The following is a 24,797-nucleotide window of genomic DNA, read 5'->3' on the forward strand; positions in this document are numbered from 1 at the left end:
ATGGACTTTATCACTGATCTACCTAACTCTTCAGGAAAGACAGTTATTCTGGTGGTAGTTGATCGCTTTAGTAAAATGGTACAATTTATTGCATTACCAGGCCTACCTAATGCTAAAACCTTTGCACAGATATTTGTTAACATTGTGAAACTTTATGGCATTCCCTCTGACGTGGTCTCAGATCGTGGGACTCAGTTTGTTTCCAGATTCTGGAAGGTGTTCTGTACTTGTCTGGGAATTCAACTGTCCTTTACTTCGGCTTTTCATCCTCGGACAGACTGAGCGCACTAATCAGAGTCTGTAGACTTACTTGAGATATTTTGTATCTGAGAACCAGGAGGAGTGGTCTTTCTTTTTGTCTTTGGCAGAGTTTGTCATAAACAATCGTAGTCAGGAGTCCACTGGTGAGTCGCAATTTTTTGGGGCCTATGGATTTCACCCGCAGTTTGGCACATTTTCTGGTTCTAATACTTCTGGTATCCCTGAGGAATGTTTATTGTCATCGATATGCCGAAAAATTTTTAATAACTTGAAAAATATGGGCAACAAATATAAACGTGTGGCTGACTGGAAATGTATGAATGGTCCGGACCTAAGTGAAAAATTAAGTTGAAGGTACCTTCCTGGAAGTTAGGTCCAAGGTTTATCGGCCCATATAAGATCACGGCCATTATTAATCCTGTAGCTTTTTCGTCTTAAGCGTCTACAGGCCCAGAGAATTCATAATGTGTTCCATAGGTCTTTGTTGAAAAAATATTTGGAACCTTTACAGCCATCTTCCTTGCCACCCGCTCCAGTCATGGTGGACGGTAATTTGGAATTTGAGATCGCGAAAATAGTTGACTTTCGAGTTCTCTGTGGATTCCTTTAATATCTTGTCCACTGGAAAGGTTATGGACCAGAGGAGAGGATGTGGGTGCCGGCATCCGACGTTAATGCCAATCGTTTAGTGAATGCCTTTCATAGATTTCACCCGGATAAGGTCAGTCCTGGGTGCCTGTAGGTCACCCGTAGAAGGGGGGGTACTGTCACGGATGTTCCTGTGGCAGGTACCAGGGGATCGTCAACTCGTGGGTTAAATTGACAAGTTCATTGGGGATCTTACTGTGTCTGTGTTTTGGTGAATGCCACACCCCTTGCTTCAGGTGTTGCTTATTGGTAATTTACTTTTCCCATAAGTAGCTGCTTCTCACTCTCGGAGGTGCAGTTTATAGATTTTCTTCCTGCCTTCTATCTAGCTGGTCGGTTGTACTCTGTGCTGCTTCTGGAGTTGCCAGTTTTCTACTTTCAGATAAGTCTTGTCTTTTCTTATTGTTTTGTGTTTGTTATACTCCCTGTTGTTTGTATCTGGGCCTGAGACAGACTTCCATTCGTCCATCTGGAGAGGAATGGGTTGTCTCTGGTCCTAACCTCATTCCAGGGCCTTATAGGGATATAAGGGCCTAGGTATACGCCATATGAATATTCCTACCTTCAAGGTCTATTCATATTGATAGGTAGTTAGGGCCCGGATTAGGGTTGTTTAGGAGGTGACCTGTTCCTTCCCTAGTTTCCAGGCCCAGTTACTGTTCCCCTTCCCTCCTGTGCTTAGTGTGGCATTTTTCCCTCACACTGATCGTGACAGTACCTGTCTAATGCCTGTCCTGATCTCTTACTTGTCTACCATTGTAGCTCCACTTTGTTAGCCTCAGCCTCTGCCTTTCTGCAGTTGTGAATGAACTCTTAGCCTTTACCTCTGCCTATCTGGAAACTTCTGCTGCTGTTTGCTCCACATGTCTATTGTTGTTAACAGAGACTACTCCCAGGGTAGTGAACTGAGCATTCTCTATGGGAAAGTCCATATCTTCATGCTGGGGTTCTAGATTGTAGAAATCACAATCCCTTAATTAAGGTGCATTTACACATCCCGAGAATCTTCCAGACAATCTGGCCATGTAAATGTGCTGCCGATCCTGTCGTTCATTCAAGCACCATGAATCCTGGCTTCTGGGCAGGAGATCATGCATGCACTGCTTTTTTCAGTGTGGAGGCACGGACAGAAAACCCACGGAAGCACTCAGTAGTGCTTCCATGGGCTTCTGCTCCGTGCCTCTGTTCTGCACCATACCGCATCTCCCAGATTGCAGACCCAATGGGTCCACATCAATGATATGGTGCGCCCACGGCCGGTGCCTGTATACAGGCTGCAGTACGGGCACGGACCGCAGTACGCGCATGGTTGTGTGCATGAGGCCTTAGACTCCCCTCCCTGGTTTATCCCAATGTCCAATCAGTAGCAATCTAGTGGGTTGACCTGCTCTATTAAGGTGCAGACAGGGTGCATCCTCTTGCTGGGCTTCTTCATATTTAGTGGTTGTGTGCTATAATGATGCTGACTGTTATTGCATTGATGCATGAATAATTGTATGGATCTTTATGCATATGAGCTTTACAGTAAATAGCAGACTGCCTGATTGCACATACAACATAATATCTGCTAATAGGTTTGTACTTAGTAACGTAAAAATTGATAGAAATGAATATGCAGGTAGGACCCAAAGCATTTCAGGAGATGAGGTTGGTGTATTTATTTTCTGGAGCTTATGTTCTTCACTACTTAAAGCCAATAATTATTCTTGTGGATAAACAAAAAGGGACTGCCGACAGGTAGTCATTTCATGGAAATCTGCACACATCACTCACAGGATGTTAAACAAGAATTGTAAGGGGAAGAGCATAGTCAGGCCTTATCTGGCTTTTTCTATGGCTTGAAGAAAATGCATATTTCAAGGAGAAAAAGTGAAAAGCTGTGCACTGAAAGCAGAATGACTGTGAAAAGATTATTTTAGATGCCCTGGGCCCTGCCTTCCTCAAAGGCATGCCGTTATTCCCTTGCTGCTGCCTGTATTCATATTGAGGATGTATGTGGATCCTGTTGGGTCTCATCAGCAATGCAGACACCGTCTTACTGTGGCCGGTTAACCTACAGTAAATGCAGTAAACTGTGAAGACGAGAACTGCTTCTTTATGAAATGAATACCATAAAAGAAGCAAAACAGGTCTGCACCGTGTAAATATGAGCCCTGCTGAGCAGATGAGCTATGCCCCACAGACCACAATTCTACTATGACCGCTCATTTATGGCCCTTTTTGTTTTAATTGGATTCAAAACAATCTTTTCGATAGCACTTTTTGTCTCTACTGTATTCACTATAGAGCTCCCACAGCATTGAAGCAATTTATACTTGAAAAGGCAAATACAAATTACCGTATTATTATTATTATTATTATTGTTGTTTAAAGCACCATTAAATCCATGGCGCTATATATCCAGCTGGGGTTACACAAATATAAAAAACACAGTAAACAAGAAACTATTCACAGACTGGTACAGTGAGGTACACAAAAATATACTATATACAGTATATATATATTCTACTTGAGTTGTCTCGTGATTAAATACTTCATTTCCTTGGTAGATTTCGTAATACATGTCCATTTTTTAATTAATATTTAAATAAAATCTTCCTATGTTAGAATATTTCTGTTATGTATTTGTTACAGCACAAACATCTACCTAAAGTGTTGAGTCCAAGGGAGAAGCTGCTATTAGTGCCCTAGTGCCCTGGAGTAAGAGGATCGAGGCAATGCAACTGATCTACTGAGCATGTGTGACCACTGACACTGATCGCATAAGGCTCCATTCACACGTCCGTGGTGTGTTGCGGACCCACAAATTGCGGATCCACAACACACCAGCCCGGCACCCCTATAGAAATGCCTATTCTTGTCCACAGCTGCGGACAAGAATAGGACATGTTCTATCTTTTGCGGAGCTGCGGACCCGAAGATCGGGGCCGCGCTCCGCAATTGCGGATGCAGACAGCACACTGTATGCTGTCCGCATCTATTCCGTCCCCATAGAGAATTAATTGGTCCACACCCGTTCCGCAAAATTGCGGAACGGATGCGGACCCATTTTGCAGACGTGTGAATGGAGCCTTAGATGGAGGTTCTGAGAGGAAGGGAGTGCTATTGCTGCTGTATACATGTCATATCTATACAGGAGACCACGTTTTTACAGTAAATGGTTTGAATACCCAGGATGAACACGCCAAAGCTCACACTTTCTAGTATTTTGACAACGCCTCACATATGAATTTACTAGTATCTATGTAAGACAGAGTCAGTATTTTTGCAATGAGCTACAACTTAGGCTCCATTCAGACTTACGGACATGTGAATGGACCCTAAGGTCCATCCCTTAGGGTCCATTCACACGCCCGTAAGTGTTTTGCGAATCCGCTAATTGCGGATCCTCAAAACACTATAATAGAAAATGCCTATTCTTGTCCGCTATTGCAGACAAGAAACGCATATGTTCTATTTATTTATTTTTTGCGGAGCCGCGAACCGGAAGTTCGGGGCCACGGAAGTGCGGATGCACTCGGACGTCTGAATGGAGCTTAAAGCTGGATGTACACAATAATCATACCTCCGAATTTATGAAAAGCCCTAGGAGGAACAACAGCAGTAGTGCCCATAGCCTAAGCCAGGGTTTAGCAACCTCTGGAACTCCAGCTGTTGTGAAACTACAACTTCCAGAATGCAAATCTGCTTAACTGTTCTCTGAACTTTCATAGAAGGGAAAGCAGCATGCTGGGTGTTGTAGTTTCACAACAGCTGGAGTGCCGAAGGTTGCTGAACCCTGGCCTAGGCAATGCCTCTAACTCCAGTCATTGCCTATTTATACATGCTCAGTCCCCCAGTTCCCTTTAGTAGTCGGCCAGGAGTTATGTCCCCATTACAGCAGAATGCTTCCTTACTGCCCCTTCACAGTAGTGATGCCTTTTTAGTGCCTCACACAGTAGAATACTCCCTTAGTGCCCCTTTAACAGTACTAATTCCCTCTTAGTCCCTCACACAGTAGTTATGCGCCGCCACAAGCCTGTGGTGAAGCAGGGATGTGGTGGCTCCCTGATTCACCATGGTATTCGATTGTATCTGTGTCCTCAGGACACAGATATAGTTGAAATTGGGACTAACTGTCACCGTCCTGGAACCATTGGACAGCTGCCAAAATCTGTGACTGTCCCGCCAAAATCCAGCACTGCCTCGACGAAATATGGACTGTCCCACCAGGTATAGGGTGGTTGGGAGGTAGATATTATTGTCGGACAAACCAACAGATTTTGGAGGGACTGGCCATTCATCTAAAGTGTATGATGGCTTCCCAACTCTCACTGATGGCAAATGTCATGGGATAGAAGAATCAAGCAGTTGGATATCAACATGACTGATCCTCTTCTTCTTAGGGAAGACAGAAGAAGTGTCTGGCAGCAGTTTTCTCCTCATTCGAAACACATGCATGCCCAGCCAACAGCTATCTAAATGGCCTGGTTAGCTTTAAAGGGCTTCTGTCACCCCCCAAAACTCATTTTTCATTTTTGGGCATATTAAAATCCTTATTGGACAACTATTCCCTATATAGGGCTCTTACCTTGTTCTGTGGCTTGGTTTCACTAAAAATCAAGCTTTTAAAATATACAAATGACTTCACTACCAGCAAGTAGGGCGTCTACTTGCTGGTAGCCGCAGCATCCTCCTTTAAAAAAAAACGCTCTGAGAGAAGGACGCTCGCTTCCTCAGTGCGCCTGCGCCGATGATGTCACCTCTAATCCCGAAAGAGAAGACGTCATCGGCGCAGGCGCACTGAGGAAGTGCTGAGGAAGCGAGCGTCCTTCTCTCAGAGCGCCTGCGCCGAATGAAGACACGTAAGGCACAGGCTCGGGATTTGAATTGCAGACAGGGCCAGCCGGAGGAGGAGAGTGCTCCCTGGACCTGTCAATCAACAGGAGGAGGGGGCGTTTTTTTTAAAAGGATGCGGCGGCTACCAGCAAGTAGACGCCCTACTTGCTGGTAGTGAAGTCATTTGCATATTTTAAAAGCTTGATTTATTTATTTATTTATTTTTTTGGTGAAACCAAGCCACAGAACAAGGTAAGAGCCCTATATAGGGAATAGTCGTCCAATAAGGATTTTAATAAATCAAAAATGAAAAATGAGTTTTGGGGGGTGACAGAAGCCCTTTAATGAGTTAATTGTGCAATGATAGTCAACTGTGGGCGATTATAAACAGTTTGCTTGTTATTGTACTGAAGTACGCTGCCATTGAAGACCTCTATGTGAGGAAGTCTGACTTTATGCAACTGGTAACAAAACTACAAAATCAGTAAGCAAAGTTTTATTACTAAAAACTGTCAAGCTGTCCTTAGTTGTGGCGGTGCATGAGTAATACTGATTAAAGGAAATTGCTTGGGGCCCCTGGCAGGCACATATGATGATGCAGTGAAGCGTTTATTAGCATTTTGTATTCTGGTAATCCATTGGTAACGGGTATAGAAGCCACATACAAGACTTGTAGCTATCTGCAATGCACTGTTACATTTTATTAGAAATCAGAGGGAGCCAGTCATGTTGATCAGTTCTGCAAATGTTCCCCAGCCTGTTTACTTCTGGCTGAGATACAGATGGAGCCAATGGCCTCATTAATGACTTCTCCCCAAGGGGGGAAATGGTGCTTGGGGGCACTTCACTGCTGAGACCAGTCATTGGTTGCAGCACATGACTGAAGTAGGCAGGCCAGGGGCTGGTAGATCTCTGGATGGAGCCAGGGTGCCAGAATGAGCAGGTGTAATATTATCACTTAATACCACACATAATCTTGGAAAACTTCTTTAAAGAGGACCTGTCACCGCTCCCGACATGCCTGTTGGAATAGCTTCATGCATCCCCATGTAATAACAGTTCTGGAGCACTTATTCTTATGGCTTTATGTACCTGCACAGACTCGCTTTATCCAATCAGTGCTGCCATTTTCAGACTGTGCAGGTACCCCCCCTCAACTGGTTACTACCCCTCTGTACCCTTACTGCAGACTGCTAGCAATTCATTCATAACTAGCAGTAATAATAGAGGAATGGCACAACATAGAGACATAAGAATAGATGTTCCAGAATTGTTATTACATGGGGGCTGCATACAGCTATTAAACAGGAATGTCAGGAGTGGTGACGGGTTCACTTTAAGGTGGACTTTAAAGGGGTTATCCCATCTTAGACAATGGGGGCATATCACTAGGATATGCCCCCATTCTTTGATAGGGGCGGGTCCCACGGCTGGGACCCGCAGCTACAAGGAGAAAGGAGCAGAGAAAGTTCAGGAGGGCGCACTGCACATGCGCAGCCGCCATCCATTCATTTCTATAGAGCCGCCGAAAATAGGCGAGCGCTGGCTCGGCTATTTCCGTCGGGCCCCATAGAAATAAATGGGAGCGGTGGCCGCGTATGCGCGGTGCGCTCCCATTCACTTCAGTGGTAGAGGCGGGGAGCTGCGCCTGGTGGTGGATGGACCCCAGGAAGCCCGGGGTCCTCCAGCCACAACTCTCCCCGACTCTGTTCTACTTGTAGGTGTGGGACCCGCACTTATCAGACAATGGGGGCATATCCTAGCGATATGCCCCTATTGTCTAAGATGGGATAACCCCTTTAAGGTCCACCTCTACAGTACTTAATATGCAGTAATTTATTTTATTCTTGTCATTCAGCCCAAGTGTTCAACTTGCTAAGCCACTCCTGAAGCCAACCCCACCAAAGGAAGAGAAGAAACATAGATCAGTATCTCGGAGAAGCAGACGGTCAGTGACCCAAGATTTAGTGACCAAAACTCCCAGTGACGGTGACTCCATGGCAAGCACTGATGGCGCAGATCAAGGTAGAGAACACTTAACTTATCGTTAACGTATGGATTCAACCACTGCTAATTTCCTTTCATACTCCATGACATGACAGCCTGAAATCCCATTTATTTCCTATTCATAGACTCTATACACGGTTCTGTTCATTCGTACAAGTACCATGATTGGCTCTGCTTTCTCCTTTCCACATTAGAGTTAAATGTCTCTGAGGCATTCAAAGGATTTTCTAATTTGACAATCATTTTCATTTCCCTCTACTCTGAGGATTTCCAATGTATGCACTGTCAAGTGTTCTCCTGCCTGCAGATGTAAGTGGGTATTGCTCTTTATTTATAAAACTACCATCTCTGTCTGAGCAGTCCCTGACCTTCAAGATGCCCTACGCCAGCTTTGGCTTCTCCACAAGGAGAAACACTACCACCTGAGCCCTACCTCAAAGGCCTTTCACCCAGCCAACCCAGCACCATGCTCTGTACTGCAAAGAATAAAAATGGGTCTATTGTCTTTTTGGAGAAGGCCACTGGTTTGGGTCATTTTCTTAGTCATATTGCAAGGCCTGTTGAAGGGTTGACTATGGCCTAGCTATCTCCAATATGTGAAAGAGACAATTTTATTTCTATTGGAAGAGATCTGCATATGTTTTTTCAAGGGAGCTTTGCCTGGCCTGTAAGAATCCCTACACCAACTCTTCACAAGGAGACCTGAGTCATCTAAAAAGACATATGATTAGCCCTGTGGGGCAACAGAGTTACATTTAAAGTGATGGTCACATCTGTGTGATTGTACTTTGCCATCTACCCCTACATTTGCCTATATTTATACTTGTGCCGCCCACCTCATTCAGTTGCAGAGTGCACTGGATCCCTGTTCTTGTGATTGCTGGGGTTTGCACTGGTCATAACCCCATCCATATACTTTTAAATTTTGGCACAGTCCCTGATCGGAATACCTGTCATATGTGGCAGCCGGAGGTTGCTGGGCATACAGAAGCCAATTGGGCTGTGCTATGCTGTTTCCACAATTCTTATGGAAGTGAATGAGAGCTATGGAAACAATGTAACACATCCCACTCCACTCGCTCATTGGGTATTCCCATCTCAACCATGAATGGCTGGGATGGGAAGAACCCTTTAAGCCCAGGAAAGTTTCAGCTTCTGCTATTTTTGTACTGTCACCCCTGTCAAATTTAGTTCAAGGATATTGGCCCACATATACTAATGGGAGTGCACTTAGATTCTGGCATAAATTGCACTAAAATGTGGTAGAATTTGATGCATCTAGGTTTAGAAAAATGATCTGCGCCTAGCCTATCAAGCGGGTGTGGCTTACAGGAAAGGGGCCTAATATGTGACATTAGCTCCCAGATTGTGCCACAATTCTGGTGAAAAATTTCTGTCTCAACCTAAGCCAACTACTAGCTGTAATAGCAATAGACGAGTGCATCAAATTTATCATCCAACCTGAGCCCCTGTGATAAATCTGGTGCAGGTCTAGACTGTCTGTCTGTTTACTCCATCTATAGGTTTAGAAAATCGGCCCCATTATGTTTATACACAAAGCCGTGAAGCTTCCATGAAACTGAAAATGTCTGCAATTTCACAATATCTATTAAACTATTACTTTTGCATCACATCCATAAAAATGTGTGATTTCAGGAATGGAAAAATGAGTATGCTAGAACTGAGAGAGGGAAAGGACATTATTTTAATTTCATTATCAATTTGGCTTCAAGGGAAGCTGTCCACCAGTTTTCTGCTGCCCTCACTTTTATATGCTAACAGCTCCAGCACACGCCAATGAGTCCTGATATTCATGAGCTCACAGCTCTCCCCGCCCACCTACCTCTGACAGTTTTTTCCAACTGAATCAGCAGCAGGTAACATAGTACATAAGGCCGAAAAAAGACATTTGTCCATCCAGTTCGGCCTGTTATCCTGCAAGTTGATCCAGAGGAAGGCAAAAAAAAAAACCTGTGAGGTAGAAGCCAATTTTCCCCAATTTAGGGGAATAAAAAATTCCTTCCCGACTCCAATCAGGCAATCAGAATAACTCCCTGGATCAACGACCTCTCTCTAGTATCTATAGCTTGTAATATTACGCTCCAGAAACACATCCAGGCCTCTCTTGAATTCAGTTATTGTACTCACCATCACCACCTCCTCAGGCAGAGAGTTCCATAGTCTCACTGCTCTTACCGTAAAGAATCCTCTTCTCTGTTTATGTACAAACCTTCTTTCCTCCAGACACAGAGGATGTCCCCTTGTCACAGTCACCGTCCTGGGAATGAATAGCTGATGGGATAGATCTCTGTACTGACCCCTGATATATTTATACATATTAATTAGATCTCCCCTCAGTCGTCTTTTTTCTAAAGTGAATAACCCTAATTTTGATAATCTAGTTGCCCCATCCCAGTTATTACTTTAGTTGCCCTCCTCTGGACCCTCTCCAGCTCTGCTATGTCTTCCTTGTTTACAGGAGCCCAGAACTGTACACAGTACTCCATGTGTGGTCTGACTAGCGATTTGTAAAGTGGTAGGACTATGTTCTTATCACGGGCATCTATGCCCCTTCTGATGCAACCCATCATCTTATTGGCCTTGGCAGCAGCTGCCTGACACTGTTTTTTGCAGCTTAGTTTGTTGTTTATTAAAATTCCTAGATCCTTTTCTATGTCAGTGAGTGTTTTACCATTTAGTATGTACGGGTGACTTGCATTATTCCTTCCCATGTGCATAACTGGGCAGGGAAAGCCAGGAGCTCATGAATATCAGGACTCATCTTTATCCACTGGAGATGTTCAATACAAGATTTTTAGTAAATTGGATGGGTAAATTAAAGAAAGTGACCCAGCATTTTGATAAGGAGACCTGTCACTAGTTTATGTTGCCCTTAGTTAGGACACCATAAAACTGCAGAACTGTCAGTTTACAAAGTTTTCTAAGGCCGATGGAAAAGGTGACTACTGTACTTCACATAATGCCTCTACATTGCAATAGGAGATGTGTTAGACTAGTTGCACACTAGCGTTCAGAGATCTCTGGATCTGCCGGAATGCCCACTGCTCCCATAAACCCAGCTATATTTGTCCGACAGATTCTCTGCATATTTGCAGGGTTTCGGCAGAATCTCCGCTGATCCCCATTATTGTTAATGGAGCCAGTGGGCACTCAGGTAGTGTCTGGCAATATCGGAGTCGGAGAGCTCCGGCAGGCTGCTTCCCAGTCCGATCTCTGGATGCCAGTGTGAAGCTAGCCATTCTTTATAGGTTTGTTTCATTGCAAAGTCCTTATATATAAAAAATATCCATACTGATTATTTCTATTGTACTTTTTTTTTTTATTGTATTGCATGCCACAGAGGACCGATAAAGGAAGTCATCCTATGTGTACCCTCACCAAAAGGAAGTTATGGGTGATACTTATGTGCTGATAAGAAAGATTCTCTTGTGTTGTCTGAGTGGTTCAGTAAAATGTAGTGAAAACCTGATAGCTGCGATATTCTCAAATTCTTAATTATCAGTCCTATGAAATATTACACGTGACTTTTGTAATATACTGTATCTCTATTCAGTTTGCATTTATTACCCATTGGTCACACCATTTAAATACTTAAAGGGGTTTTCCCAGACCTTAATACTGGTGACCTATCCTCTGGGTGTCGAACCCCGACCGATCAGATACTGATGACCTGTCCAGAAGATAGGTCATCAGTATTAAAGTTATCGGAAAACCCCTTTAACTGTGTTTTTCTTTAGGCTAAAGCTTTTCTTTATACCTGGAGTAATTCCTACCCATTTTTGTTGCTTTACTCACCCCTCTGCAGCTCCGAACTTACTGTGGGTGGCCAGCGGCTGGAGAACCCTGCATAGAAAATGGTCCCTCACAAAAAGCCCCAGTGATTCCACTAATACATAGCACCATGGTATGCCATGCAATATCCTTCTCCACTGTCTGGGCTGTATATACAGTATGTCACAAAAGTGATTACACCCCTCACATTTTTAGAATAAAATATTTACATCTTCATGGGACAGCACTAAAGATATGACACTTTGATACAATGTAAAGTAGTCAGTGTACAGCTTGTATAACAGTCTAAATTTGGTGTACCCTCAAAGTAACTCAACACACAGCCATTAATGTCTAAACCGCTGGCAACAAAAGTGAGTACACCCTTAAGGGAAAATGGCCAAATTGTGCCCAATTAGACATTTTCCCTCCCCAGGGTCATGTGACTCGTTAGTGTTACAATGTTTCAGGTGTGAATGGAGAGCAGGTCACTGGAAGTTCAACATGGCACCTCATGGCAAAGACCTCTCTGAGGATCTGAAAAAAATAATTGTTGCTCTACATAAAGATGTCTTAGGCTATAAGTTGATTGCCAACACCCTGAAACTGAGCTGCAGCACGGTGGCCAAGACCATACAGAGGTTTAACAAGACAGGTTCCAGTCAAAACAGTCCTCACCATGGTTGACCAAAGAAGGTGAGTGCACGTGCTCAACGTCATATCCAGAGGTTGTCTTTTCAAAATAGATGTATGAGTGCTGCCAGCATTGCTGCAGAGATTAAAGAGGTGAGGGGGTCGGCCTGTCAGTGCTCAGACCATATGCCGCACACTACATCAAATTAGTCTTCATGGCTGATGATGCACAAGAAATCCCGCAAACAGTTTGCTGAAGACAATCAAACTAGGTGCATGGATTACTGGAACCATGTCCTGTGGAATGATGAGACCAAAATAAACTTATCTGGTTCAGATGGTGTCAAGCGTCTGTGTTGGCAACTAGATGAGGAGTACAAAGACAAGTGTGTCTTGCCTACAGTCAAGCCTGGTGGTGGGAGTGTATGGTTTGGGGCTGTATGAGTGCTGCCGGCTGTGGGGAGCTACAGTTCATTAAGGGAACAATAAATGCTAACATGTAGTGTTATACATGATCCCTTCCCTTCGGAAACTGGGCGCAGGGAAGTATTCCAACACGATAATGACCCCAAACACACCTCCAAGACCACCACTTCCTTGCTAAAGAAACTGAGGGTAAAGATGCTGGCCTGGCCAAGCATGTACCTAAACCCTGTTGAGCATCTATGGGATATCCTCAAACGGAGGGTGGAGGGGAACAAGGTCTCTAACATCTACCAGCCCCTTGATGTCGTTTTGGAGGAGTGGAAGAGGATTCTAGTGGCAACCTGTGAGGCTCTAGTGAACTACATGCCCAAGAGAGTTAAGGCAGTGCTGGAAACAGTTTGGCCATTTTCACTTAGGGATGTTCTCACTTTTGTTGCCAGCGGTTTAGACATTAATGGCTGTGTGTTGAGTTACTTTGAGGGCTCACCACATTTACACAGTTATACAAGCTGTACACTGACTACTTTACATTGTATCAAAGTGTCATATTTTCAGTGTTGTCCCATGAAAAGACATAATAAAATATTTCCAAAAATGTGAGGGGTGTAACCACTTTTGTGATATACTGTAGCTTTATCTTTTATGAATTTAGAAGTAGGGATTAATGAATGAAAGGTGTCTGGGTCACTTCACCTGCTTCACTATGTAGTACAGCAGAACTAAGTGGAGGAAGAAAGCTGGGACGCATCTTGGTCCATCACCGACAGCAGGGGGTGCTACCAGAGAGGAAAATATATATAAAAACATTACAGTGTTTTTATTGCATGTATATTGCGATAATACTTCATCTGAAATGCCTTATTCATTGCATAGTAATGCTTTTTGTGTGATAACCCCTTTAAGATCACAGTTAGGGAGGCTTTACACTCTACTTTTTTTTTTTGTGCACAATTTGATCAATTTCTAGTACATCTTGTGAAAATTGTGCATTAATGACCCAAAGACATTTTGTCGGGTGAATATAAGCGTTGCCATGCTAAATTTATTCCGAGATGCTAAAATGTGTGCCGTTTCAATTGCCGCTAGTAAACAAGAATCTTTATCAGATGACCTCCCAATGTCATTCTGCGATCAGTAAAGTTCTTCTTCACACCTAATTAAGAATTTGCCACGTCTAATCGTCACAAGAATTGTAGCATGTAAACCCAGCCTTGCTATGACTGTGATTTCATTTCGAGCTTTGCGCATCTCTCTGTCATATAGACACTGAAGCTGCCTCTACTAGAACGGACTAGTGACTCTTTATGAAGTTCCATAGATTTTCTGTTTACGCTCACAATGCAGAATATACAGTAGCCAGGTTCACAAACTGCGCATACTGTTGGGACACAATGCTTATCAAAAAAGGTAAAACAAAAAAAATACCATTTATTCACATTTTCTCCCCATCGATTTTAGCGTTTTGCCACCCTGATCCTCCCTGCCAGGCTGTTTCTCTTGCTGCAGCACTGATGTGCCCGTATACTCCACGTGACTGCTGCAGCCAGTCCGTGGCCTCAGCAGTCATGCACCATATTCTACTTATGCCACTGCTTTGATGCAGTGTTTTCTGGAGTATATGGACTTGTCACTACTGTAGCTAAGAAGATGACATTGAAGTGATAGGGGATGAAATAGGCCAGTGTATGTTTATTTTATGATAAATGCTGCCTTAGCTTAATTTTTGTTAACAACCCCTTAAATTACTAGGCAGGGTTGGACTGGCCCAAGAGACTACCAGAGGATCTTCTTTTGTGGGCCTAGGCTCTGACAATGATAGTTCCCACAGGTCCACCAAAAACACAAACCTTTTAAGAGCTGGATTTAGACCCATAGTTTCATGGCAAAAAACACCACGTGAGCATGCAGATGTTCTGTATACATACAGGGTGGGCTCCTAGACTAATCTCCTCTGCTAGAACCAAGGAACCCCGGTCCGACTGCCATTAGGGACCACACTTATAACTGAATGCTTGACAGATTTTCGATATGGATAGGCATTTTGCTTGTGCCAGGTAAGGAAATACTGTAAAAATGAAATGACCTCTAGTAACATTTTTTTTTTTTTGTAAAACCGAGACATGGAGGAATGGGAGGAGGTATCTGTGTGATTCTGTTCTGCCAAAAACTAATCATTCATGGTTCCACCTGTGTTTCTGCTAGCCCTAGGGTGAGGGTCTGTCAGGATCCATAGACTTGAGATTATTAGTGGGATAAATCTAATGTCTAGGGACAATTTTATCTTCCCCTTTGAGGCTATGCTGCTGAAAATATATAAAGAATTCTACATCTGTCACCCAATTTATTGCCCTCCTTACACATTCTTCTGATCAGACCTTACTTTAGCTGTGAAGGATCTGCCTCTAGGAGCCCACCCCAAACGTTCTACCTATAACAGGAGACTAGGCTCTTTAAATCACATGCCCACCCATTGACTGCCAGATGAAAATGGAAGGTATCGGGAGGAAATTAATACTTGTGTTCTCTCTGCAAGAAAGACTGTTCCAGGAAAATGCAGGAAACCTATGGACTCAACATTGCTACATGGTTTATGTACAATTCAACCATTTCAGATTAACCCTTCCTGCCTCTCTCAATCTTAAAATATAACTAGTTGATGAATTATGAATCTGTGGAATAAATCAGTATTAGAGATCATCTTGTAGTGATAACTTGCTGAATATACAGTCAATCAACTGGTGCTTGGAGACCCTACACCATTCCTACCTTTGTAATAGTAATCTTGGTGTGATATTACTGTTGCTGTTGTTGACTTGCTATGCAAACATTTAAAAAAGGACTCTGGCAAGTTTTATAATGCAGCCTAGGCTAATATTAAAGAATAACGTACAGGCGCATGTGTATGCCTTGTGTATACTTGTTTCAGTTGGTTTCTATGACATCTTGATCCCTCTTCCCTTCTGATGTGATTGCAGTCTCATGTGTAGCCCTGCAGCCTGTATTTCCCAGTATGCATATAGTTTTCCAGAGGCAGAGGGGCAGACTCTATTCCTTAGGCTACTTTCACACTGACGTTTTGGCTTTCCGTTTCTGAGATCCGTTCAGGGCTCTCACAAGCGGTCTAAAACTGATCAGTTTTGCCCTAATGCATTCTGAATGGAAAAGGATCCGATCAGAATGCATCAGTTTGGCTCCGATCAGTCAGCATTCCGCTCTGGAGGTGGACACCAAAACGCTGCCTGCAGCGTTTTGGTGTCCATCTGACAAAACTGAGCCAAACGGATCCATCCTGACACACAATGTAAGTCAATGGTGACGGATCCATTTTCTATGACACAATCTGGCACAATAGAAAACGGTGTTAAAGGGAACCTGTCATGTGGGTATTTGATTATAATCTAACTAATTATATACAATCATTAACTACTAAAAAGTGCCTTAGATGTATTCACTTACTGGTGTGACAGATGGTGACCTCATAATATACCCACAAAGATGCCGCATGCTAATGAGGTGATTTGAGTCCAGCGTGATGTCATTGAGTCCAGCGTTTTTTTAATTCAGAGCTATAGCCACTCCCCTGCCCACCTGCTGCTGATTCATATGGAAAATAACTGTCAATCAGCAGCAGGTAGGCAGGAAGTGTCAGGACTCATAAATATTCATGACTCGTCATTATCAGCTGGAGCTTTCCAATACAAGATGTTGGCAGATTGACCAGGTCAATTAAAGAAAGTGAACCAGCATTTTGCTAAGAGAATCAGTCACTTATTTATGTTGCCCTTAGTTAGGACACCATAAAACTTGTGACAGGTTCCCTTTAAAGATGGATCCGTCTTGGCTATGTTAAAGATAATAGAAACGGATCCATTCTGACCGGATGCAGACGGGTGTATTATCTGAACGGATCCATGACGGATCCGCACCAAACGCGAGTGTGAAAGTAGTCTTAGTTATAAACTTCCCCTGACTAGTACATTGCTCTCCCCTGACTCGTACATTGCTCTCCCCTGCCTCCTGTTTGTAAAGGCCCATTTACACAGGACGATACAGCAGGCAATTGTCAGGAAGGAAGCGTTCCTTCTATGCTATTGCCTGCTCATCAGTGAAGGAGAGTGCTGTATTTACATGCAGAGATCTCCTCCATAGTATGGGTAGGAGCAATCGCTAATGTCATCGCTTGTCCGCATATTGACTCATTGTTTACAACAATTTTTGTGTCCGCACAAACGATCTATTGCCTGATGAATGAGCGTTTTGCTTTTTCATCAGATAATCATTAGCACTTTCGCACTAGCAGATGATCTCTAAGGAGCGTTCCTATGATAGATGATGATGATGTGGTTCACAGGAAGTCAAGCACTAGACTGGTGATCAGACTGGGAATCGCATGACATAGCTGCCCATAAATAAGTGGTTCAAAATGTATAGATGCAACTAAGCTTCAATCAGTCAGTTAACATTATATGCCAAAAAATACTGGAGCGCTTCCTTTAGGCTACTTTCACACTTGCATTTTCAATTCCACTATTGAAATCCGTCATAGGATGAAAACGCTTCAGTTTTGTCCCCATTCATTGTCAATGGGGACAAAACTAAACTGAACAAAACGGAATGCACCAAAATGCATTCTGTTCCGTTTGGTTGCGTTCCCCTCGCGGACAGTGGGTAAGTGGCACCTTGTTCATGTAAATGGTACCTTCTGTAAAGCAAAGACATTTCTAGCAAGAATAAACAGTACCAGCCTTCATAGAATAAAAAATATCCACTGTATACATGTGCTCATATATGTTACATATATGGTAACGTTATTACAAGAATAGGATTTCAAACATAAACATTATAAAACCTACTAATAACACATCAGCTTATGTGTGTGTTTTATTAAAATGTTGTCCAGTTCTCTTTAAAGCCATACTTTTTGTTCTGGATTTAGTATGCCACTATACACAGCAGAAGAAAGGGATTCCAAAGGTTACTTTTGTCATACATTTGGGTAAAGGACATGTTCGTTGTACTGTATATATTGGGAGAATGTCTTGGCATATGTAGAAAAACTGAATGTCGATGCAAGATGTGCTTTACATGTAGCTTTAAACGGCTTGAGGAGGTTTGTATTTAGCCCATTACATATGTTTCTATCATTTTTTGTCTTGATTTAGAAAAAATGATTCTTTGACTAGTTTCAGATGCCAGATGCATTTTACAGCCCCAATACTTGGATCTCCGGGTCCTACTCACCCAAACATAGATAACCATAGAACCCTAAAGTTTGGTAAATTCCTTTCAGCAAACTGCCTGAAGTCCAGATACTGATCATACAATGCAGCTACATTACGCCTATCTGAAAATGGTCTAAGATTTTCTTTGTATTAAAGTGGTATGCCCATCTCAGCCGTTGATGGCATATGGCTAGGATATACCCTCAGTATCAGATAGGTGCGGGTCCCACCTCTGGCTGGCTCAGCTATTTCTCGCAGTCCCATAACAGTGAGCGGAGAGGTGGCTGTGCATGTGCAGCACTCTTTCCATTCACTTGTATGGGACTGCTAGAAATAACTGAGCCGACTCTCGGCTATTTTCAGATCTCCCATATACAACACGCGCTGTGTGCTCTCCTTCACTTCATAGGCCCCTTTCTGCAGATAGGAGCCAGTCCCAGAGGTGGGACTTGTCTGACATTGATGGCATCCTAGCGATATGAGGGTATAATCGTTTAAGACAACAAAATGTTCCAAATTCTTCTGCATTCTGGTTGGAATAAATTGCATCATTCCTACATGAACGTTACATGGCTATGATAATGATAGCATTGTATTGTCAGTATATAGAAGCCTTGCGTGTGCACGCTGGGTACACACCTCTGTGATCCTCAGCTTGGGCACTGCATTACTTTTCTCCATTTTAGAAGCCCATTGTATGCAGAAATCCAGTATTTCCACAGTCGAAGCAGACTACAGACTGATAGCTCTTGTGGTAATATATTCCAATGCAACTCCGACTTCAAGCTCCTTCACATTATTCATGTCATTTAGATAAGGCAAAGAGTCATTATCATCATCAGACGCTGAAGTACTCCTGAATGTCTTCTACAGCTTCTATTGTCACATCTTACAGCTATTATACCATCTGTATTGAACAGTTGTTGGTTCTTGAAGCTATGCATTAATGGAAATGGTTGGAAATAGATTAAGTGCCAGAGTTAGGCTACGTTCACACTCGCGTTTTGGCTGGATCCGTCATGGATCTGCAAAAACGGATCCGTTACAATAATACAACCGCATGCATGGATCCGTTTGTATTATCTGTAACATAGCCAAGACGGATCCGTCATGAGCTCCATCGAAAGCCAATGGGAGTTTTCTATTGTGCCAGATTGTGTCAGAGAAAACGGATCTGTTCCCATTGACTTACATTGTGTGCCAGGACAGATCCGTTTGGCTCAGTTTCGTCAAGCGGACAGCAAAACACTGCAGGCAGCGTTTTGGTGTCCGCCTCCAGAGCAGAGAGGAGACTGATCGGAGGCAAACTGATGCATTCTGAGCGGATCCTTTTCCATTCAGAATGCATTAGGGCAGGCATCCTCAAACTGCGGCCCTCCAGCTGTTGTAAAACTACAACTCCCAGCATGCCCGAAAAGCCTACAGGTATCGGCCTACAGCAGGGCATTGTGGGAGTTGTAGTTTTACAACAGCTGGAGGGCCGCAGTTTGAGGATGCCTGCATTAGGGCAAAACTGATCCGTTTTGGACCGCTTGTGAGAGCCCTGAACGGATCTCACAAACAGAAAGCCAAAACGCCAGTGTGAAAGTAGCCCTACATTATATTCAGAGTAGCTGTTTCTACATAAAATATACAAAATAGTAAAGCATGTAGAGATATTGTAAAATATTTTATTTGAGTATTATGTAGACAAGGGAACTGACAGTGAGAACTGGAGCATATGCAAACACTACAGAAAGGTTTCCGTATGCCGCTCACATGTGACTGCTTACAAGATAGCTGACAGCAAACGCCTATCTCTCCCGTTCCCCCCCCATATGCATTCCTGCTTGGCTTGGCCAAGTATGCATGTTTTCTAAATTTTGAGATGGGAGTAAGCAGCTGCTAGACACTGATGGCCGAGAACAATTATCCAGTCCTTCTCATCTGGGAAGCTCTTCACATTAAATGGTCCTTCTGAAATTGGTGGATCCAGCCAGTGTTACTCAAATATGTATGGCCGGCCTTAAGGTCCATTTACATAGACCAATGTTACAACCAATTATCATAAATGACCCAAACAGAGAGAAAGCTGCTCTTCTGTATGCGGACAAGAGATCAGTACAGGCCGAGCTGCTGCACAGAAACAATGGTTTTTGGTGCCAGCCAAACCTCACGTTTACCCAATGAACAAATATTTGCTCCTTCGTCAGGCAATCACTGGCACCTTTTACACAGGCCAATTATCAGGAACAAGGGTTTCTACAAATGCTCATTCCAGATGATTGGCTAGATTGTCAGTCCATGTAAAAGGACTATTTGCAGATGGATAGGAGGAAACAAGGCATAATATGAGTTTTGCTGGTGAGCCCCTTTCACTAATAAACCTACTATTTGCTTACAGGACCTGGCTCATAAAGATTGGGTATACTTTGCTCACAGTATACCACTGAGTATGTGGCATTAAAGTGAATGTGTTCTATAGAGTCCCAGAGTGTACACCTAACCACTGTATAAATAAAGTGTGTTTTCACACATTGGTTGTTGTGCCACCTTTTTGTGCCAAAGCAGGAAATGGGTTAAATAGAAATGAAAAATATGCAGGAAGAATTTGTACGTCTCCTTCCTGCTGGATCGACTTCTGACTTTAGCTTAAAAAGCTACCACAAAAGCCACCCTAAGGGACATTTCCCACAGGGTAAGGCCACTTTCACGCATCGGTATTTGTAAGCCAAAACTAGGAGTGGGTCCACAAATTTTCCCATTATACTTATTCTCTGTAACTTCCGCTTCTACTTTTGATTTACAAATGTTGATGCAAAATACTGAGCAAATACTGACCATGTGTGAGTTGAGTTGATGGTTGAACAGCAGTTGAACAAGCAATCATCTGGTGAACCTACATTTCACAGATACAGCCATATTCATTTTAGTCCATATATGTTCAATGAAATAGGGAGCTGGACGAAAGAAAGATCTTCATCCACTGAAGATTTTTCTTTGAACTATGAACTTTTGTCCGACTATGGGACAAAAATATCAAAGGGCATCTGTCAGCAGATTTGTGCCTATGAAATGGCTGACCTGTTACATGTGCACTTGGAAGCTGAAGGCATCTGTGTTGGTCCCATTTTCATATGTGCCCATCATTTTTGTTAATGTAATTTTAGAAGGTTTAGAATTTTAGAAGCAATTTTTTTAATTTTTAAGAAAATTCCCAAAGTCAACTTTTTTAAGGACCAGTCCAGTTCTGAAGTCACTTTGTGGGGCTTATATAATAGAACCAACCCATAAATTACCCCATTTTAGAAATGACACCCCTCAAACTATTCAAAACTGGGTTTAGAAATGTTGTTAACCCTTTAGGTATTCCACAGGAATTAAAGCAAAATATAGGTGAAATTTCAAAATGTCACTTTTTTTGGAAGATTATCCATTTTAATCATTTTTTTTCCTGGAACACATCAAGGGTTAACAACAAAACAAACCACAATATTTATTACCCTGATTCATCAATTTACATAAACACCCCATATGTGGTCGTATACTGCTGTTTGGACACACAGCAGGGCACAGAAAGCAAGAAGCGCCATATGGTTTTTGGAGGGCAGATTTTGCTGGAATGGTCTTTGGGCACCATGTTGCATTTGAAGAGGCCCTGAGGTAACCCCACAGTGAAAACCCCCAAAAAGCGACCACATTTTGTAAACTACACCAGCCAAGGATTTTTTGAGGGGTGTAGCGAGCACTTGACTCAGCAGTTTCATTGAATTTTGAATACTTGGGTGTGAAAATTAAAAATTAACTTGCTACCCACTTTCTCCTGAATACAGTAACACCCCAATTGTGGTCGTAAACTGTTATTTGGGGATACGCCAGGGCTTAGAAGGGAGGGAGCGGCATCTGGATTTTCTAACATGGAATTTTCTGTCATGGTTTTTAAGAGCAATACCTTTTTTAATTTTTTGTTGAATGAGCTGCGTGAGGGCTTATTTTGTGCGAGACAAGCTGTATTTTTTTATTGGCACCATTTTGGCGTACATTTGGCTTTCTGGTTGCTTTTTATCTCATTTTTGGGAGGTTAAGTCACAAAAAAAGCTGTTTGGTGTCATTTTTCTATTTGTTTCTTACACCGTTCACTTGATGGGGTAGATCATGTGATATTTTTATAGATCCGGTCATTGCGGACGCAAAGATTCCAAATATATCAATTTTTTTTATTTTTACGTTTTATACAATAAAAACATTTCTAGAAAAAAAATATCATGTTTGTGTTGCCATTTTCTTAGAGCCATATTTTTAGTCATTTTTATGGCTATAGTCTTGTTTTTTGCGGGACGAGGTGCCATTTTTATTGCTACCATTTTGGTGCACATACAACTTTTTTTTTTTTTTGTTTTGTTTTTTACACTGTTCACTTGATGGGGTAGATCATGTGATATTTTTGTAGCCCCAATTGTTACGGACGTGACAATACCAAATATGTTTTTTTTTTTATTAATTTTTTTACATATTACAAAATAAGAGCATTTTTAGAAAAAAAAAATCATGTTTTTGTGTTGCATATTTCATAGAGCCATATATATATTTTTTGGGCTATGATCTTGTGTGGGGGCTCATTTTTTGTGAGATGAGGTGACATTTTTATTGCTACCATTTTGGGGTACATGCAACTTTTGATTAACATTATGTTTTTTGAGAGGTGAGCTGACAAAAAAAATCTGTTTTGGTGCAATGTTTATTTTTGTTGTTTTTTTACGGCGTTCACCTGATGGGGTAGATAATATGATATTATTATAGAGCCAGTCGTTGCAGACACGGTGATACCAAATATGTCTATTTTATTTTCTTCAATTTTTTTAAATAACGGATTTGGGGAGGGATTTTTTTTTTATGTGAAACTTTTTTAATTTTATTTTTACAAACTAAATTTTTTTTTATTTTTTTAATTTTTATTTTACACTTTGTGTCTCCCATAAGGTCATACAAGGCGTCTGGGGGACATTTAACTTATTATTTTTTTTCACTATTGATTTCTCCTGTAACTGGGGCTGACATAGTAGCCCCAGTTACAGGGAAATACGGTACACCCGCCAGAGATTAGCGTGCAGCTGCCATCTCGGAAAGGATGTTCCAGAACGTCCATTCAGAGATAAACCGACCGCCCAAAGACGTTTATAGTCAATTGGCGGTTGGGAAGTGGTTAATAGACAGGGCCAGGCAGTGTAAGGGTCCATTCACACGTCCACAGTGTATTGTGGATCTGCAATACACCTGGCCAGCACCCCCTATAGAAATGCCTATTCTTGTCCGCAAAATAGGACATGTTCTTTTTTTTTTCCGGAGCCGCGGACCTGTAGTTCCTTGAGGCTCATTTATATTAAAACATCATTTTCTCAGCAATGTGAACACATATGAACATGGGACCAACACAGATGCCTTCAGCTGCCAAGTGCACATGTAACAGGTCAGCCAGTGTCATAGGTACAAAACTTCTGACAGATGCCCGTTAAGCCGACTTCTTTTCAGACGATAACGATTGTTGTTAAAGTTCAACAAATGAACATTCATTTTGGTTGAAATCGTCCTCTTTGATCAACTTTAGACTAATATGTACGGCCACCTTAAGTCTGCTGGGCAGTTAAACCACATAAATGGCGTATCCATCATATCTTGGAAGGGAAACTCCAAAAGTAGTAATAGTCTTTGTTTTGAATGTTGGGTAATTATTAAACCGCTTTTTAATATCATAGGGCACAAAGTAAATTAGTTACCTGTTATTGAATAGAGGTTGAAGAACTCCTGGACTGGTTGGTCAGCTCAATAGGTTGCCATCTATATTATGACAGAAAACTTTGCTTGTAGGCAAATCCACTGCTAACACCCCACGTAATGCTAATTTCCTAATCAATTCTAGAAGGAAAATGCTACATGTTGAATGGAAAATCAGTAGTTCACTTGCTTGTGACATCTTTCCATTTGGGAGATGTTCAAGTTGGATCATGGTTGCAGTAGTTTATGTCACCGCAATGCTCAGGTGATGCTGCGTTCCTGTGGGGCACTGGCCTAAAGGTCATTAAATGACTATGAATATGTAATTACATTTTTAGCTGACACTAGTTTAATATGATCTTGTGAGCTGAATGTATTGTTCTTTACACTTTATACCCTCCACTCAACTTCTTTATGACGCTAATAGTAGTTTTCCTACAGAAAGAAATCTTTTAGCTGAACACATCATCAATAAACTGGAGGACCTAGCCTCACAAGTCACCCGATATCAAACTGAGCAAAAAGAGAATCAAAAAGTAAGTGTCTGAATATAGGCCAGGGGACTGCATCATGGTGACTCATAGGATGTTGTTGTTTTTAACCCTTTTTAGAACTTTATTGCATTTACATATTGCAACCATTGAATGAGCTGTTTAAATATGTCCATGCTGTAGTATATTCATTTCATAGTAAACTTAATTGGGAAACTGGTGCCAAAGTGTATAGATATATGGAATAAAAATAGTGGAATTTCTTTGACCTGAAACTGGTTATTGTACATGGTATATACTAGGGCTGTCGAATATAATCGATGCAGCGATGCATCGCGATTCGACCCCCGGCGATTCTGCATCGATGCGGTTGCTTTAAATAATCGATGCATGTTGATGACGTCAGCGTCGCGTCCGCCGTGCAGCCGAGTCGGAAAAAAGTTTTTGGGCGCCTTCTTTCCCGCCTCCCACCTCCCGCTGACGTGTCAGAGGGGGTGGCCACAACATTGAGTGAGCCAGGTCTGACTGAGTGAGGAGGAGCCGGAGGCGTGGTTTCCGCGCATCTCCGGCTCCCAGTCAGACACTCAGAAGCAGGCGGCAGTGCGGACGTGCGGTGGCTGGCGGCGAGGTGAGTTTTGTCACCTATGTAATATCTACCTCCAAAGCGCCTGCCACCTACACAGCATATACACCTACCGCCTGCCACCTACACAGCTCATATTGCCGCTTCTCATACCTTTGCCGCCCG

General features: G+C 42.5%; 1 protein-coding gene across 2 annotated transcripts in view; it reads left to right on the top strand.

The window, feature by feature from the left end:
• The window catches only part of VWA3B (von Willebrand factor A domain containing 3B), a 161,527-nt gene that overhangs the window by 89,975 nt on the left and 46,755 nt on the right, over positions 1-24,797 (top strand). For both annotated transcript variants that reach the window (XM_044286819.1, XM_044286820.1), the window contains exons 27-28: positions 7,586-7,752; positions 24,000-24,094. In XM_044286819.1, coding sequence (XP_044142754.1) covers positions 7,586-7,752; positions 24,000-24,094 — 262 coding nt within the window. The remainder of the gene's footprint in view (positions 1-7,585; positions 7,753-23,999; positions 24,095-24,797) is intronic.

The sequence above is a fragment of the Bufo gargarizans genome, chromosome 3, assembly GCF_014858855.1.
Source record: "Bufo gargarizans isolate SCDJY-AF-19 chromosome 3, ASM1485885v1, whole genome shotgun sequence".
Classification (NCBI taxonomy): Eukaryota; Metazoa; Chordata; class Amphibia; order Anura; family Bufonidae; genus Bufo; species Bufo gargarizans.